Source organism: Callorhinus ursinus, unplaced genomic scaffold (genome assembly GCF_003265705.2).
Source record: "Callorhinus ursinus isolate GAN/ISIS: 27379988/994484 unplaced genomic scaffold, GSC_fseal_2.0 scaffold76, whole genome shotgun sequence".
Lineage (NCBI taxonomy): Eukaryota > Metazoa > Chordata > Mammalia > Carnivora > Otariidae > Callorhinus > Callorhinus ursinus.
Window position 1 is genome coordinate 1,235,606 of NW_027397138.1, and position 19,419 is coordinate 1,255,024.

The 19,419-nt window shown below is 38.0% G+C and overlaps 1 protein-coding gene across 2 annotated transcripts in view; it reads left to right on the forward strand.

The window, feature by feature from the left end:
* SESN3 (sestrin 3) overlaps positions 1–17,583 on the forward strand; it is a 76,995-nt gene extending 59,412 nt beyond the window's left edge. For both annotated transcript variants that reach the window (XM_073887146.1, XM_025893391.2), the window contains exons 7-10: positions 3,904–4,022; positions 4,864–5,054; positions 7,764–7,908; positions 9,702–17,583. In XM_073887146.1, coding sequence (XP_073743247.1) covers positions 3,904–4,022; positions 4,864–5,054; positions 7,764–7,908; positions 9,702–9,788 — 542 coding nt within the window. In that variant the 3' untranslated portion in view covers positions 9,789–17,583. The remainder of the gene's footprint in view (positions 1–3,903; positions 4,023–4,863; positions 5,055–7,763; positions 7,909–9,701) is intronic.
* Positions 17,584–19,419: the final 1,836 nt, after the last annotated feature.

The window sequence follows — 19,419 nt, forward strand, 5'->3', positions numbered from 1 at the left end:
GGCAGATGGTCTGAAGGTCAGGAGAGGCTTTTAAACTCCAGATGAAATTTTGGAAATTATCGCCATATGATTGGGAGTTAAAATGGGAAGAGTTGTTTATAAAGACCATCCAGAGGGAACCCATGGGACAAAGGAAAATCACAAGCCTAGGGTGAACCTTCAAGGTAAACCAAGATTGTAAAATGTAAACATTTTTATTAAGGTTAGTAATATCTATTTGCTTTCAGACATTCATTTTTAAGAACTTCTCGAACATTACTAGAGCTTGAAGGATATAAATGTTTTATTTCTCTTAGTTGTTTTTTAATGTTGAAAATTTATTTTTTTTAATCAAATCTCTTCTGAGAGCTTCTTTTGTTTTGTTTTGTTTTGCTTTTTTTATTAAGTAGACTCCACACCTAGCGTGGAGCCCCACGTGGGGCTTAAACTCACGACCCCAAGATCAAGACCTGAGCTGAGATCAAGAGTTGGACTCTTAACTGACTGAGCCACCCAGGCACCCCTTGAAAATATATTTTGGATCCCAGCCTCTACTTTCTTGGATCCTTGAGCAGGGACTCCTGCCTTATACAGTAGTGAATTTTGACTAGCAAGTCTTAGATCCTCGCCAAAAATTATGTTCTAATTTTGACAGAAGAGGCTGTATCATTTGTAAATCAGTCAAGGAAATAAATCATTTCGTTGTTTACTCTTAACCATTCCCAGTACTACATTTGCTGGTCACACAAAGGTAACAGAAAAATGACTCGGTAGAGTGGCTGAGTCCTTTTTATAATCTTACCATGTTTTAAAATGGAAATAGAAATGTATTTTTTTCTATAGTGAATTTCTTGGTTTGACCCGTGTGATAAAGCATTCCAGATTGCATGTGGAGACTCTAAGAATAGCTTTTCAAACCTTTTGAAGAAAATAAACGTTTAAAATGTTCTACAGAGGTAGTATTCTATAGCTTGGTAACAGAGTTAACCAACTCTTATTCTTTTTGTTTTTCAAGTTAGAAAGCTGCTCCATTACTGTAGTAGTGTTTTCTGTATTACGTTTGGGGCAGAGAATGCAGCCAGTATTGCAAACTACTATTTCCTTTGAGCCCAGACTTTGAAATATTTGTTTAGATAGAATTAAAATTGGAGTTTTAGATTTGTTGATCAGAGTACTGGTTTTAACTTCTTAAAATAAATTTGAAAAAAAAAAGTATTTGTGGTTTGAGAGACCTTTGTACATTTCTTTCTGTGGACAAAATGGTCTAGAAAACAGGTCTTGATTGACTCCTAATTTTAAAATGAATAAATGGATATTATCTGTAGGATAAATTTTATCTTGTTTGATTCCAGTTATCATTGTTTATTTGAAAATGTTTCAAAGTCGTATGACAACTAGAAAATGTTTGTGGACAAATCAGAAACTAACATCAACATCAAATGAACCAGCTGTGTAATAGTCAACTTCAGAATCGGTATTTGCCCAGTGAAACCAACTGCTTGTGCAGTGTGGGTGGAGAGATCACATCAGGGGAGAAACTGTTGTGCAGACTTTAGTTCTCATTCACTGTTCTTGGTTTGATTTTACTTTGCAGCCCACAAAACTCCTAGTTTTCCTAGCAGCCTCAGTGATCGCTAATTACATTTTCAATTTTTTTGCTTCATTTCTGTTGATGAGTATGTGATGGACTGAATTAAGGAAAGCATAACCTCGTTGATAAATATGGAGAGACAAAGCATTGAAAACACCGTTTTCAAAGTGTTTCCATTTACCCAAACAGAGTTCTGCAGCCTGATGAGACAACGCAGGGGTCATGGGTTGGGCTAGGGATAAGCCCAAGATTTCGATTTAGAAAACTGGAAGTCACTTACAAGCTTCAGATCAAATTAAGTAGTTCAGTGTTTACAAGTTTCCCACACCATCCTAAACTAATTCGCATTGTAGTTCTTACTGACAGTGCTTTTAGTAGTTTACAGTTTACTAATTTCTTAAGAAGGTATTTATTTTGCATTAATCAAACAAAAAATAGATATTAAGCACATAGCATAGTACCTGGTATATATTAAGTACTCAACAGGGACACCAGGGTGGCTCATTCGGTTAAGCGTCTGCCTTTGGCTCAGGTCATGATCCCAGCCAGGGTCCTGGGATGGAGCCCTGCATCAGGTGCTTTGCTCAGCGGGGAGGCTGCCTCTCCCTCTCCTGTGTGCTGCTCCCCCTGCTTGTGTGCTCTCTCTCTCTCTGACAAAAAAAAAAAAAAAAAAAAGTACTCAACAAATGTCAGTCTCTTCGCATTATGGGTAGTAAAGAAGTTAGGTAAGAATTTTAATATTTCCAAAGTTGGGTAGCCTGGGTACTTGATCTTTCCTGCCATTATCGAGCACCCTGTTAGGCCATGGCAGTGACCTAAGGAAAGGTTAAACCTTGTGAGAAAGAATAATTATTGCTAGGATTTTCATGAAATAGCAAAGATTAAGGATAATGCAGACACTACTAATTTACTACATCTTTTGGATGAATTACTATAATTGTACCTGTTCTTTTAAGCCTCTCAAGACTGTCCAGTTAAGAATTACAGTTTTTATGCCACCAAATTGTTTAAGTGGGGTGCCTGGGTGGCTCAGTGGGTTAAGTGTCTGCCTTCGGCTCAGGTCATGATCTCAGGGTCCTGGGATCTAACTCCAAGTCGGGCTTCCCTGCTCAGCGAGGTGTCTGCTTCTTTCTCTCCCTATGCCCCTCACCCCCACTCATGCTCTCTTCCTCTCTCTCTCTCTCTCTCTCTCTCTCTCTCAAATAAATAAATAAAATGTTAAAAATTGTTCTAAAAACTAGTACTTGTTTATTAATTATTAAGTATGGCATTTATTTGATATTGATTAAAATACTTAATAAAATATTGTTCTTTGCATGGAAGGAGCTTTTTTTTATTATTTTGGAAACAGTATGTTCATTTCCTAGAGTAGGAGGTAGTAAATAAAGGTTGTTCATTCCCTTTCAGTGGTTGAAATAAGAAAAAGGTAATTATAAAGACAGACTGCCCTAAAAAAAAAAAGTGAGTTAGAATTTTCTTTAAATGACATTAACATGCATGGGCATTTGAAATTTTTCAGTGGTAAATTTTTAATATTATCAAGTATGCAGAAGTCAGCTGTCTTAAAAGATGGTTGTAGTCTTCCTATCTTCCTGAATGCCACTTTTATAATATTCTGATCACAATCTCATTAACACATTGTTTTACTTCATACGTTGTATGCCTTTTTATTTCCATGTGCATAGAAAAGCGCACATACATTAGGCATAAAACTCAATTAATTTTCTCAAACTGACCCTTCCTGTTTAGCGCCCAAGTCAACTCAGAATAATGGCGGTACCCAGAAGGCCACTCTCCTTCCTGTCCCAATTCCCTTCCCAGGCCTTCTCCCTAAATGCCTCTTTGTGAGCTAAAAATGGATGAGATTGCACTAATTTTCAGCATGAACACATCCAGATGAAGCACCATTGAATTTTAACGAAATCTATCTTAACATTAAATTCCACTCAGGTGGTCTTTCACCTTCATCTCGTCTCTTTCCCCACATCCCACTTCATGGCGCAAGAGTTCAAAAAATGTTGAAGCTCTATACTCAAAGCCCTGTGCTATATTCCTCTTCTGAATTAAGTAAAGCTAGTGTATTGATTCTTTGCTGCTACTGCTTAGATATTTCAGTGTAGTCATGTTTTTGCCTAGACAAGTACAGTTAAATGTTAAGATTGCCAGTATTTAGTAATGAAATTGAATTGAAATTAAATTCAAAACTTAAGCCAGGAAGTCAATATTGTCACTTCAGAAATCCATGGAAAAGCTAAAACGTGGAGGGAAATGGAGCAGTTTCATTGTTCTATGCACAGTTTCCTTTATTCTAGATTGTTCATTATTGTCCTTAGATTTTGAAGATGACATGATTATAACATCTGATGTCTCCCGATATATTGAAGACCCTGGTTTTGGGTATGAGGACTTTGCCAGACGAGGAGAAGAACATTTGCCAACATTCCGAGCTCAGGTATATAAGATGCCTTTAATTCATAGAAACTAGAGAAGAAATACTGTCATTTTAACTGTGAAATGTTGAGATGTAAATACATTGACTTCTAAAGAAATTAATGGTCATTTTGATAGAGTCTGTAGATCTTTCTATGTAACCTAGTTTTTGGCCTAGTCTAATTTGATCTTCCAGTAGATGAATTATTATTTCAATGTTTCCCCCTCTACGAAGGCAAAAGGAAATGGTCTTATTCAGTTACTTGCATTATTACATGGTAATTGTACAATGCTCATACCATTTTTTTTTCTGAGAGGAGCAGGGAGGAAATTAAGTGATAAAGTTACATTTACAATTAAATGGCATTTTGTAATAAGATCATATACCAGTAGTTATGGGCTTAAGGGCTACCCCACCAACCCCTAGAAAACAGAGCCACAGTAGTGATGTGGCTCCTAAAGAGAGTGGAAGTTTGAATTAAGACAGACTTCTTTGCGCTTGTTTCACTGATCTTCTAATTGTCACTGAGTAGGTTTGGTCACTGAGTAGGTTTGGTCACATAGGAATATTCTCAGATTTTCTGGGGTTCTTCCAGATAAGGGTGTAGCTAACTAGCATAGTACCTGACCACAGGAGGTGGCCAGAGTTCATCACCAACATGTCAAACCATGGACTCCACTGAGGAGACTACATGGCACTTTGATCCATGAACCGATGTGAAGGGTTCTTAGTAAAGCTGTCAACTTAGAATTATATTTGAAATATCTTCACTTACTTGCTTCAGTAGTTATATTTACTACAAACATGGAATTTAAATGGGAGACTGCCCATTTTGTAACTGGATACAATTTCTTCTTTTTAGGACTATACCTGGGAAAATCATGGGTTCTCCCTGGTGAACAGACTTTATTCTGACATTGGACATCTTCTTGATGAGAAGTTCCGCATGGTCTACAATCTCACCTATAACACTATGGCCACCCATGAGGGTGTTGACACAACCACGCTGCGCAGAGCTTTATTTAACTATGTTCACTGTATGTTTGGAATCAGGTATGTTCATTGTCAAGACAGTTTTAAATGTTTCTAAATGAAAATTCTGGCATGAGTCTTGCTCCTGTCCTGTTTAGTGCTATATAGTACTGGGGAGAAAGTGTTACATGCGGATTTCTGATTTTGAAAAAATGACTTCCATTTTATAGAAAAACATTTTTCCTTGTTTAACTGTTGGGAATCTTAGCATGCACCTATAAATACAGTAATGAGAATTTACTAAGGAGGGGGGAAAATCAGTAATCATTGGGGGGTACAATAGAATCAGACTCAATTTAAGAATCCTTCCTGGAAGAATTAGGCAGTTAAAAAATGTTTATTGTGCCCCTTTAGCTCACTGTGATAAATGCTGGTTTGTTTGTTTATTTTTAAAGGAATGGTAATTAGGGTATAAATAAAACTAGGATAGATTGTGTCCTCATAAAGCTCACATAAGAACACTAAAATGAAACTATCAGTCAATATAAATTAATGGCCTCTAAATTTAGAAAATTGGCATTGAGAGGACAGTGAGTAAATGAGTGAATGAGATTGAATGGTCTAATCAGGAAAGCTTTTTTGGGAGAATGTGCCTTTTTGAGCTGGGTTTTGAAGGCGTTTATGGAGATAAATTTGCAGAAAGAAAAAATTCCCAGTTATGAATACGTTCAATTTGACTCTACTATATCGTTTCTAATGTATCAGAAAGCCTTTGTGGAATGGAATTAGAATTCAATTTGCTAAGCAAAGTATTTTCTATAATTTTAATGTAAAAAAATTTTCCTGAAACATCAATAGTCCAGCATTCTACCTAGAAGACACTGTTATGATGGTAAATAGTTAGCTATGCTATTTGCTCATTTACCATTCCAGATAATAAGTTAACACAGAATCATCACATTTTAAGACACGTAAGCCGTAACTACCTAATTTAAGAAAAATAAATACCAGCAATTTAATTCAATTGTGATAAATTATGTTCAAGACAATACATGACAAATGTTATGGTGTTTATCTGTTGGCTGCTACCAAATAAAGCTCATATAAGATCTTTGAATACTTATTTTTAACTAAGTATATGTTTGGGTTAAAAATTAACTGAAAATATAGAAGAGAAATCCCACAAGCTCCCACTACTGCATTTACCCTCCTGTCTGTCTCTGTGCCCATTGACTCTGCTCTCTCTTCTCTCTTGTGATGGATGAACTGTTTATAGCCCTCTGGGCACAAACTCCCATTTCCTCTCATTTAAAGATCCCTATTCTAGGTAAAGAAGATGTGGTAGATAGATAGATAGTATACTGTATATACGTATATGTACATACTGTATATATGTATATGTATGTATGTATGTATGCGTATATACACACACACAGTGGAATATTACTCAGCCACAAAGAAGAATGAGATCTTGCTATTTGTGACAAGATGGACAAACCTAGAGGGTATAATGCTAAGTGAAATAAGCCAGAGAACGACAAGAACGGTATAACTTCACCTATGGGTAGAATCTAAAAAGCAAAACCAAGAAACAGAAACAGACTGATACAGAGAACAAACTGGTGGCTGTCGGGGGAGGGGAAAGAGAGGGCAAAATAGGTGGAGATCAAGAGGTAAAAGTTCCAGTTATAAAATAAGTAAGTCATGGTGATACAGTGTTTCAGCCCAGGGACTCTAGTCAGTAAGACTGTAGTAACTTTGTATGGTGACAGACGGTAACTACATTTGTGGGGAGCATTTTGTGAAGGATACTAATGTTGAATCACTGTGTCCTGCACCTATAACTAATATCATATTCTATGCCAACTATAATTAAAAATAAAAGTTCCTCCTTCCGGGGGCGCCTGGGTGGCTCAGTTGGTTAAGCGTCCAACTCTTGATCTCAGCTCTGGTCTCCACCTCAGGGTCGTGAGTTCAAGCCCCTACTTAAAAAAAAATAAATTCTTCCTTTGTCTCTCCTGCAAAATCAACTTTACCCTCTTCACTGGATCTTTCCCATCAGTATATACACAATGCTGTGACTTCTCTCATCTTTAGAAAAAAATCCTCTCTTCATCCTTCTTTTCCTTCTGGCCGTTGCCTCGTCCTCCCGCTCCCACGCACAGCCCATCTCTTTGATGAAGTGTTGTCTATTTGCTGTCACCATTTTATCCCCCATTCCCTCTTGGACGCACTATGGCACCACACCAACAAAAGCAGTCTCGGCGAGGTTGCCTGTGACCCCCGCACGACTGCTTCCGGGGCTCTGGGGTCAGTTCCTGTCGTACGTGATACGTCAGCAGCCTGGGACACAGTGGATCACTCCCTCTGTGCACCCCCCCCCCCCATGACTCGCGCCGCAGGGCTCTCCGCTGGTGCCTTCTCCTCAGATGGCAGCCTCGCCCCCTCCCTAAAACCACAGCTTCTCTTCTCACAGCCTCGTTTCCCTTTCCCTCCACAGCAGTGAACACCCCCAACATATCACAGGCTTGTCTATTTTTTTTCCTTCCTTCTCCAGAAGGGCTGAAAATCCCCGAGACCGGGGATTTTTGTTTACTCTGTTCATCCGTGTATCACCGCTGCCTAGAAAGCTACATGAAAAGGACACGGCACCTAATAGGCACTCAGTAAATATTTGTGACAACAATTAGTTAATGAGTTCTTGGTATTGAATTGCTAGACAATCACCGTCTCTTGATACCAACTTAGAAATCAGAAATTTTGATTTTGTCATTTGTCTTTGGCTCATAGGTATGATGACTATGATTACGGAGAAGTTAATCAATTACTTGAACGAAGCCTGAAGGTTTACATTAAGACAGTGACCTGCTATCCGGAGAGAACCACCAAGCGCATGTACGATAGTTACTGGCGTCAGTTCAAGCACTCAGAAAAGGTGTGTTTCGTGACTCAACGTTATAGACACCTTAGGCACGTGTTCAGTGTAGTTAGTAATGATCAGGAAAAATTACACAGGAAAATATTGATAAGTTAGTGCCATTAAAGAAAAGGAAGTGGCATCATCCGGCCGTCTTAAAAACGTGTTTAAATTCCAGTTTATTGAATATTAACTAAATTTTGGTTACATGTTTTGGCCAACGTGGTGTGTACTGTACACGTGTAGCATCCGCCTTTGAAAGGCTGGATCTGGATATTGATATTTTTAAAGTACCTTTAGGGAAATGTCTACCATTCTCATGATTAATAAAAATCAAACCTAAGGAGGTGTGTTTGGGGTGATTGTGCCAGGCCCAGAAGGTATCTCCGTTGAGAGATTAACTCTAGCCATTAGAGTTAACTTATTAGAATAATAGTTTCTCATTCCAATTTGGTAATTTAGTATTTTGACGATATAATGCATGACCTTTGAGCCAAACGTATGTACCATTATCTAAGAATATTTCTTTGGATAAAATATATAGGAATCGTTATTTAAGACGTAGTAAATGTTAAGAATCTTTACCAACATTGTAGTGTAAAAACTGGCCTTAAAGCCTAGGTCTTTTCGACCTGTAAGTCCAAGAATCTTCATTTATACCACAGTTTCCAAGCTTTTGAGAGTAAGAAAATCTCTTTAGGGTCTTAGTATTCACTAATTAATTCTATGACCGTGGCAAAGAATGTTATGGCCTCCAAACCTAACCGATTTTTTGAAGTCTGATGTGAAGCCAATCACACATCAGATAAATACCCATTTTACTGCCAGCATCTCTTCTCAATGGCTCTTTATGCCCTGTTTACATGTTTGCATTAGATTTTCTTCCTTTACTAGGTTGTATCTAGAAATTCTCTTTACTCATCAAGAGACTATGTCTTAACAGTACATCTAACCTGTAGAAGTTATCAAAATAAATATAATGTCAAAAGCATTTCTCTGTAGTAAGTTTCGAAAATATGTGGGTATTAATTTTAACCTATCAGCTGAGGTACATATCTCCCCTAAAACTTAGAGGCTTGTTCACAGTTGTATCTGAAATACTCCAGGGAAGCTATGCATATCTAACAAGGACCAGACACTAATTACAAACTGCTTTCAGCTTCAGGTTTTCACCTTAGCATCTTTCAAGTACACAGTAAGAAATGTTTTTAAAAGCTTTCCAAGGAGTGAACATAGGTTCTAATGAATGTAGAGCTGATTTTTAGCCCTATAAGATTTGACAACTCGAAGAAGGTATCACTTGCAGGAAAGTTGTCATTTATAAAAATATTTTTAAAAAGTTATTGCATAGGGGCGCCTGGGTGGCTCAGTCGTTAAGCGTCTGCCTTCAGCTCAGGTCATGATCCCAGGGTCCTGGGGTCAAGCCCCACGTCGGGCTCCCTGTTACGCAGGAAGCTTGCTTCTCCCTCTTCCACTCCCCCTGCTTGTGTTCCCTCTCTCACTGTCGCTCTCTCTGTGTCAAGTAAATAAAATCTTTAAAAAAAAAAAGTTATTGCATAATCCAGAAGATTGATTGGCCTTACCTAACATATATTCTGACATAATGATTGGTATTTTCCAGGCTTTTAGAGGTCATTTTTACTGCTCACAAGACCCATTTCTTTTTTACAGTTTTGTCAATGAATGTTATGTCATTTACTCGCCTGTACGTGTGATAAACCTTTGTGAATGTCTGATATGTTAAAAAAAAAAAGTAAGTTTTTTTCAACTATTTATACTGGTCACTAAGAAGATAACATTTTCATTTCTAGGTTCACGTAAATCTACTTTTAATGGAAGCACGGATGCAAGCTGAACTACTTTATGCGCTTCGTGCCATAACTCGACATTTGACCTGAAGCATCATCACCCAGCGAAAATGTCCTATGTGTGTAAAGACCTTTTCACACAAGATATACATCAGAAGCTGTTTGTGATGTAGCATCAAAAATTATTCAATCTCTAGTGTCAAAGTTTAGCCGTTCTTTTTGGCGGCTGTAATGTGCAATGATGTGTTTTATTTTTCTTGATGCTTAACATTACTAACAATTGCAAAAATAATACTGAGGAGCACTACTTTGCATTGTTTTATAGTTGGATTTTTTGGATACTGATCATAAATCATGAACCTGGTTTATTAATGCTTAACTTCAGCGCTTTTGGATTTGTATGTATGTGTATTCTTTTCTTTTCTTTCCTTTTTTTTTTTTTTAAATAAGGAAAAGCGCTTACAATCTGCTCAAGCAATTGTTTTTCAGATATCGGAAATACAGCACAGAATGACCTCCTCTGGCCATTCTAAACTTTTTAATGTTGTGTCCTAAATCTGGTGGAGGAAAAGCATGCGCTGTTGAACTAAGCTGCTCACAGGACACATATCTGTGTCCCCAGGAGATTATTTGTCAGGCACTGTTTGTGTTTTTTTTTGTTTGTTTTTGTTTTTGTTTTTTTTTTACTGCTATTGGCGATAACGTGAAATGTGATACAGCCATTGTCCATAATTTAATGTGAAATTAATCATGATGAATTCTATAGCATGCTACTGAAATGCCAAATTCAGCTGTTTTCTTTCTCTTCTGAAACAGAAGTTTCCATTTTCCTTATCAGATGTATATATGAAAAGTGAAATTATGCACAATCCTTTCTATCACTGACAGCCATCCTCAGTCACCGGAATAATCAGTGCTCACAGGGCTGCTCACAGTTCATTCAGTCGGCACATACAAGCCTGTACCCACACATGATTGACCAAAAAGTTTCTTTGCACATTTTTCTTTTCTCATAGTGTTTTCTATATTGCAGTAAGCAGAGGAAGGTTAATATACTTGTATTTTTTCCTGGTAGGCCTTTAGAACTTCTTTCCCATGATTTTTCTTCTAATAGGTTGAACAGTTGAATATTCAAAGGTAAAAATTGTGTTTCTATGCATTAATGTGATTGAACAGCAACAACAACAAAAAAAGTGCAATATGTTGGGAAAAAATACTCTGCTGGACTTTCCCCCCATTATGTCATTGCAGAAGTGTCCTTTTGAACAGAGCCATAAAGAAATTTTGTTCCGATTTCTTTATCGCGCAAGGCTTTTGCCTTACTGGGGTTGAACGATATTCTTTTCCTAATGCCAAAGCACCCCCTTCCCCAGGGAAAAAAAAAAAATCTCTTTGGACAACTGGTTTTAAAAAGATATCAAGTCTTAGGGGAGGAATAAGCATCCAAAAAGTCACATTTTTGCATTGGTTTATGTTGCTTGATTAGACTATCTTCACAGAGCACAACATTATGTGTTTATAGCTTTAATTTGTATTGTGTTAATGAACCAGTGAAGTGCCTAAAGAGATGCTTACAGCTATCCAGTAGGACACGAACTGCACTGCTTAAACACTTTTTGGTTAATTAAGGGTGACTTGAATTTTAAACATGCTAATTTTTTAAAAACCGCTCCATTTGTTCATAGTAAATAATATCGTCAAAATTCTCCATTAGAGTTCCCACAAAGATTTCATCTTAGACTTACTTCCTTACTTGTCATATAGGAGTTTTCTCTCATGAAAGAATCGTGGACAAGTGTTTTGTTAGATCATTTTGCCCTTCCATTCATCATCCTTTTCTGGTACAACATGTTAGGTTGCTTTCTTTTAGATTTTGTTCCAGATAAGAAAACAGAAAGATAACTGTAAGCCTACTAATATGAGGTGGTTCTGCATTTTTAGATCCCAGGATCTCATTTGAAATCTTCCATGTGAGGAAAAAATTACTAATATTTTTTAAGACAGGGTGGTTTATTTAAAGATACTATTCAGAGAATTCATGCCAGATCTCTTCTGTTTAATTGCATATACCATATGCTGATTTTACTCGACATCACATTATACAGATGTGTATTAACTGCAAGGAAAGTAGGCAAATGACAAGACATGGATGATAGCATAAATGTTCATTTGACTTCCCTAACCTTAGAACTTTCAAGTTGAGGATATCTTTTATTCCTGACATCTGGGTTTGGTTTTTTTGTTTTCTTTTTTTTTCTTTTCCTACAGTCCTTTCAGTTAATAGCCCTATATTGTTGTGCAGGTGACCTGTGTTACAGGATTAAAAATGATCTTTATAAATGGAAAAGGAGGCGAAATTCTCACAGAACACCATATGAGCTTTAGACCAAAAGGGGAAACAAGGTGTAAGTAACTAAAATGGCCACTTAGTTTTTGTCTTTTATTTTTTTACCCCAGAAATGTAAGTAGTTGGAGTTTGGGTTTTGGAAATATTAGTGCCTTTACTAGATCTCTTTTCTAGCAAAGTTTCTTTTTAGCTCAGCATTGATCTATCTCATCAGTAATCAGGAACATAAGTCGACTTGGACCTATAAACAAAGACAAAACAATATATTTATGAACCTCAGTGAACCAGCCTAGAAAAATTGACTTCCGGAGGTGCTCGAGCACCTCCTGAGCCACAGCATGTGCAGCATTCCAGGGTGTGAGTACCGTTTTACGGCAAGTTTGCCGGGAACGTTCTCTAACGCAAACTTGAAATTCTGATGTGGTTTTCCAGGGTGGGATTTTTTCAGAGTATTGAATTTACTATGTAGTAATTTATAGTATAGCTTTTTATATTAAAATGTGATATTTTTAAAAGAGATATCTGGTTCAATTGGTGTAATGACGTGATTATACGATATGCTAACCTACACCTTGGGGCTCACATTGTGCCAAACGTTAAATGTGCAAGTGTACTTGGAAAAAAAAAAAAAAGCACATGCGAATGTGAACTCTCTGACTTCATCGCTTATCATGTTAAAATTAGTCTAACAACCCACTGATGTATATGCTTGATTGAAATCTATTTACTTCCCAGCTTTGGTTGTAATTCATAATTTCTCAGATCACCGTAGGAAATACCTGAATACTCTCCCATCGGAAGGTGACTCTGTTCTGTAAGCCAATCGCTTGACTGTGGGAGTGGCCTGGCAGCCACCCCACTTGGTCCTTCAGATTAGGCCCCCTCAGGTGGACTTGTGATAACCAGAGGAAAAGAGGCTTTCTGAGATGAGACCGCTCATTACCTTCTTTACCTTTTTGAACCACGTATGTTGTCTCAGTCTCAGGAAGAATCTTCGTCCCATCTGGGGTACTTTTACCATAAAAGGTGGCTAATGTGGAATCTGGGCCATGGCCTTGGCCTTTAGTTATGGCTTTAAACCCAGATAATGGCAGAGCGACGCAGGGCTGTTTTAGAACAGAAAACTCAGTGGAAGCTTTATATTAAGACCATATTTGAACCAGAACCCCTATTTTAATTGTGTTATAAAGTCTCCAAAACTCTTAAATTCTTCTAAAGACTAACATTATTCCAGAGCAGGTTTTTTTTTCCTTTTCCACCTTATAGAGTTTTTTAATCCAAAATCTTAGATTTTTAGGCCACAGCAAAATAAAATGATCGGCAAAAAAATTCAAAATCTATACTTAAGAACAGTTCACCACTTTAGTGCAGAGTGCATGCATATATGACCGTAAGATTCTTTTAAACTCTTAAAGACAGTTCATCAGGGAAAAAAAATAAATTTCAGTGCATGTGATATAAATGATTTGCACTGTGATAGTAAAATGAGGTTTTGTGTTGTGTTGTGTTGTGTTTTGAAGACAGTTTGAAATCATTCCTCTGAAAAGCAAGACCTTAAACTCTTGTCTTTATCTAATAGACTTTTTTCTTCTTTTCTGCAAATAGGCGGTCTTATATGGAGTAAAAAGTATGCAACAGTAATGCTATATGAACAGTATCTGAAATTTTCTTGGTGGTATAATCCCACAGCACCCTGAGAGACATGCGGCCCCTTGGTTCAGATCGAGTGTGAAGTTACTTAATTTGTATCATCAGAACCCACTCTCGGTGGCCGTCCTCTTCATATGTGTTTCCCTACTGTGTCCCTCTGGAGACTGAGAATCAAATTACGGAGTCTTTCCTCAGAACAGTACTGTACCATGAATGTATTCCTCTCAGTCACCGGAACTTAAATGCCCCAGTGTGTGGAGCTGATTTCCATGCTAAATTTGGCTTAGTGAGCAGTGTCCACTCAGGTGAGACCTAGAACAAAAACAGCTGGGGTGAAATGGATCCTAGAGGCAGAGGCAGAGAGAGCCCTGTGAGGAAGGAAAAGGTTTCCCAAGAACACGTGGAACATTACTCTGAGCGTGGCCGTCCTCAGCATCGCACACCTAACATCAAGGAACCTTCCCCTGTGGGAGTTCTGACCTACATTCAGTCCACCCTTTCCTGCCTGCTTTCTTTCCCCCAAGTGCCTCAACCTTCTCCACGCTTGCGTCCCTCAGCCCATCTTGGTCTGCAGGTCTTTTCACCATCCAAACATCACCAGCCACCTGCTGATAGTCACCAGCATTTACTTTTTCTGAGTTACTTCTTCTCCACTCATTAAGAATATGACTTTGTCCCAGCTCCCCTAAATCCCTCAACCATCCAGCTACATTTTAGCTAACCTTTACCTTGGACACCCTACCAGATATTATGCAGCACTGAGTGGAATCCTGTCCAACCCATACTCTTCTCCCCTTTCCCGGCTGCCAAAATATCTTGCTGTCCTCTACCTCATCCCCAAAGAGCCTATAAATTCAGAGTATCCAACCTTTTCATGGATTCACTCTCTGTTGTTCAATGCTACTTCCATATTTTAATAAATCGTAGAAGATTTTTGCCTTCTATCAAAGTAGAAGTCTTTATATTTATACGTGATACGGAAATGGAACTATTTCTATCATGCAGAACTTAGCGTTTAGCAGGATTTTAACGTGATTGAGTTACCATCCTAACCTGGATCTATATTAGGGAATAAATAGTGGTGTCAGTCCAAGTAATTTGAATGTAAATTTAAAATTCTCCAGCAATTCAGATTGATCCGTAACCCTTCAGTGGAACAGGAAAGTTCTGGCATATAAATGGGTGGTGTTTCAGATACTTGTTTGATTGTTGTTGCTTGGGCCTTGAAACACAGTTCTAATAGAAGAACACATGATAAAAGGTATTTAGGTGGTCCCATTGGATCACACAAGCCCATTTGATATATAACATAGATAAAATACCACAAAATTGTGTTCATAAGAGTTTGGACGAGCTTTCCTGGGTCAGATTAAGCTCACCCCCTTTCTTACCCTGCTGTCATGGGGAGGCAGGGGGGGCAGTACTGTTTGATGAAAAAGGAATGCATTGACTTTGTAGTCTGTCTTCCCCTGCCTGCATTTCAGGTATACCCAGACTTTATCATTAAGGAACAAGTGCACAGAGGAGGAAGAAGCAAGTTCTTCCTCTCCGGCCAGTGCACGCTCTGTGTTGTTCATGGATGGAAACTCTGTCAGGTTCCTAACATGGGGTGTGTTGCTCTACCGATGATTGACCTGAGGATGAACCACCCTGTTTAGAAGTAGAGATTATTACAATCTGTGGTGGTATTTGACACTTTGCATTCTGTTCATGAGCAACCCAGCCTGACAGCAGAGTCTAGTAAAATGCCTTTAGCTGCCCAGGAGTGAATTGATGCCTCGTTAAGAAATGAGACAATAGTAGATGCTGAAGGGATGGTTTTTACTAAATCATATGTCATGAAGTGTTCATTCTAGCTTTAAATTAATTATGACTGCACCACCATGAAGTAGAGAATTGAAAAAGGAAAAATGGGGGCGGGGGAAGGAATATCTTTTTTTTTTCCCCAATGCTTGTGGAAATCTTTGAGATAATGAAACACACCCTATAAAATAGCCTTTAGAACAAACACACCATTCTACTTATAGCTGATAGGACAACATCAAACATTAGTAAGTCTAAGTGTGATAGATAGAATTTTTGGTATATAAATTTTGCTAAAACAGTCTATTTTTCTTGTACCCCTCGGTTGAACCTCTTAAAAATGAATGTATAATTTCCACAGAAAGATTATCAAAGGGGGAGAGAACCTCTGGTCTTTAATGCTCAAGTATTGCCCATGACTTCTGATTAGCTGAGTGTGTGCATTATGACACTTAGCAAATGAAAGTGGCTATACATCTCTTTCTTAAATTAATCCGTCTTTACAGATTTCCACCGACTTCCAAATATCGTAAGGAAGGATCAAAAGGAAGGATAAAGGAAACCTTTCAGTTGGGTAGGAAAATGTTTCCTTGTGATGTTGAGAGGCTGTTTTCTCCTTTCTGAATTTCATGAGTTCTCTAAAAGGAAAGGCAAGAGTTCAGTGGTGCCCTTGTTCATCAAGGAAAGCGAGCCAAACTCTCTTATCTAGTGCACATTTTCTTTGCATCCATAGATCTTCTCTGGAAAGAAAATACGATTTTTCCCTTCCTCTTTCTCTTCACATCTACTCTTTTCAGCTCAAAATAAGATAGACACAGGAAGCAAACCAAGCCAGTTTGGCATCTTCTCCATGCCCAATAGAATAGTCCCATCACATGCACAGTCTGAGCGAGGTGAGAAAGTACCCCGTCAGGTCAACTTGGAATATGGCCTTGCTCCTCGGATTAGCTCCTTCAAACCTGAAAATAACTTTCCTGGTCATGGAAGAACTGGATGTATCCTCTAGCTTATGAAATAGGATTTGAACTTGAAATCTCTTTTAAAAAAAAAAAAAATCCTGATTTTGCAGGGCAGCTACATGATGAATGTATATATTAAGACTTTGTAGCTGAATTGCACATGAAATCAGATTGCCAACTTCTTGACTTTCAATTTTAGACATCATTTTATCCTTCAGTTGTGAGCGATATATGTAGCATGCTGTGAAATGTCTATTATAGTTCTTTAATTCATCAGTATTAATACAGATTTATCTTTTGCGTTCCTTGGTACTTTTTATTCAATGTAATCAGAAGCTGTGATGTTTTGCCTTTGTAGTCCTGTGCTTTGTTACTGTAATTTTTTTTTTTTTACGAAGCACGTGACTTTGGACTAATGTGAGGCAGATGACATGATCTTTAAGACTGCTATATATATCAGTCTTACTATATAAGGTTTTTCAATTAGAATAAGCTTTTATCAAATAGATCATTGATGCAATTTAGGTTTCACACAGTTTTCAGCATCAAACGGCGGTCCTATATTTATAGTTTCAATTCTGAAAATAGCAGACTTGATAAACAGCCACTTTAAACTCATTCTGGCAAACCAGACCCTGCTCTAGATGTAGTAGTCTAAGGTAGTTAACCATATAAGCCTTTTCAACTATTATGCCCTCCATGGGAGTCAGCAGTTAAGGAGATTATAGAACCCATGAAAGCTTTTTGTATGTATAAGTAGGTTTTATTTTTCTTATGTTGCTGATTTTACAATTCTGACTAAAGCTGACCTGAATGGATCAGTTTATGTGTAATATTCTAGTGCTTTAATGGCTTTTTTTTTTTTTTGGAGGGATGGGTAATATTATTTGAACAGATGCAGAAGGAACTGTTGGTGGGTCAAGACAAACACATTTGAAATAAAGGAACTGTGTATTAAACATGTTAACAACAATTCATAACTGCACTTTTTATGACATTTTGAAAATCTATTTATAGGTACAGAACAATGGGTTTTGTTAAACTGTATCACATTTATACTTGCAGAAATTTATTTCATTGTTATTAGTAGGAATTTTATTGGTTCAATAAAATTGGCAAAACTGAACCCTGACTGTTTTCTTTTATATATATTTATATTTACATGGGAGAAGCATTCTTGCCTAGGTTCATTTCTGCTCGATGATTGAGACATGCTTTCAGAAAGACATCAGAACTATGTCTTTTTTTTCCCCTTTATTCCCAACCCACAGTTTTTTGGTGACATTTCTTATAATCACTTGATACTGCATTAATGAAATATTGCAATACCATAAGTGGTGCAAAATCTATAATTATTGCTACCTTTTAAAATGTCCATTGTGATCGCAGCAAGAGGCACGTTCATTTCACTATTGTCTCTTGTTAGCCAAACCGGGAATGTAGAATGGGAAAGGGGCATTGAACCTGGGGTCAGAGCCTGGCTTCAAAAACTTTTTCTTCACATTCTAATCCTAGCTTTGTGACCTTAGAAGTGATTTGATCTCTGGGAGCCGTGATTTCCACACCACAATCTGAGGGGAAGAATACCTTCTGGACGTGGTTGACAATGAGGTGAAATGTAATCATGTATTTGAAATATACGGTGGCAGGTTTCAAAGGCTAAATGAGAAAGCCTTGGACAGTGTTGTTGCCAATTGAAATAAAGAGGTGGGAAGGACAACAGACGGGAAGGAGAGGTTATACACGTGTAATGGGCAGTGATGGTAAGGTCTCAAGTAGATATGTGAAGACAGGCTTTCGGAAAGCTACAGAGCATGTGTAAAGCCTTTTATGCAAGGTTTTCCAAGGCAAGTCCTAATTTTGATTTATGCTGATTACATAAAAATTCGTGTCAAAGGCGAGAGCTCTCCCTTTGTGCCGCGTGTCCAGCCGTCCACGGACGATCGGCAGAAACCAGCTCCTTGCTGATGAGAGTCTGTCTCTTTCAATAATATGCAACGTCTGGGGGAGAAGAAGGGGACACATCCGGCCAACGCAGCAGCCCAGCCCTTCCTCAGGACCTCCCCCAATTCAGAATCCCCCTTTTTGACACTGGCTCCCTGGGAATTTATTAACAACTCTGAACCATTTTTAAAAGTGAAATAAAAGTCCAGGTTTATGTGTGAGCTTGGTCCTCTCACATACATGATCTTATTTACGCCTCAGGATAACTTGGGGAAGAATCGCACCTCCATCTTACAGGTGAGGAAGTTGAGTCTCAGAAAGATTTGCCCAGTGAGGGTTTGAACTCGTCTTTCTAATACCACTTCCTATACTGAACTTCCCTACCTTAATTCAGCCTAAGTTTCTTGCATGATAGTGTAAATACTATCAACATGACATTTTACTTAGAAAGTTAAGGATAGTCTATGCTCCAAACAAGAGGTTAGATAACTTTCCTCTCCAGCTAACTTGCAACTGTTTTAATTTTAAAAAATCGGGTTTTTTTTCCTCCAGTCATGTAGGGGCACTTCGATTTAAAAGCTGGTCCCCGAGGGGAAGGTCCCCAGACCAATTATATCAAATCAGTACCTGTAAATTTAATGGCTAAGAATTTCTCCCAAGAGAACAACAAGCCTGATCTAAAGAAGACTCAAGAAAGCTTAAAACTATATTACATTTCTGTTTTGAGCACCATTCCACTATATGGTGGAAGTTACCAATTCAAAGTCATAGTTGCACTGGGTATTTACCCCAAAGATAGAAATGTAGGGATCCGAAGGGGTACGTGGACCCCAGTGTTTATAGCAGCAATGTCCACAATAGCCAAACTGTGGAAAGAGCCAAGATGTCCATCGACAGATGAATGGATAAAGAAGATGTGGTATATATACACAATGGAATATTATGCAGCCATCAAAAGGAATGAGATCTTGCCATTTGCAACGACGTGGATGGAACTGGAGGGTGTTATGCTGAGTGA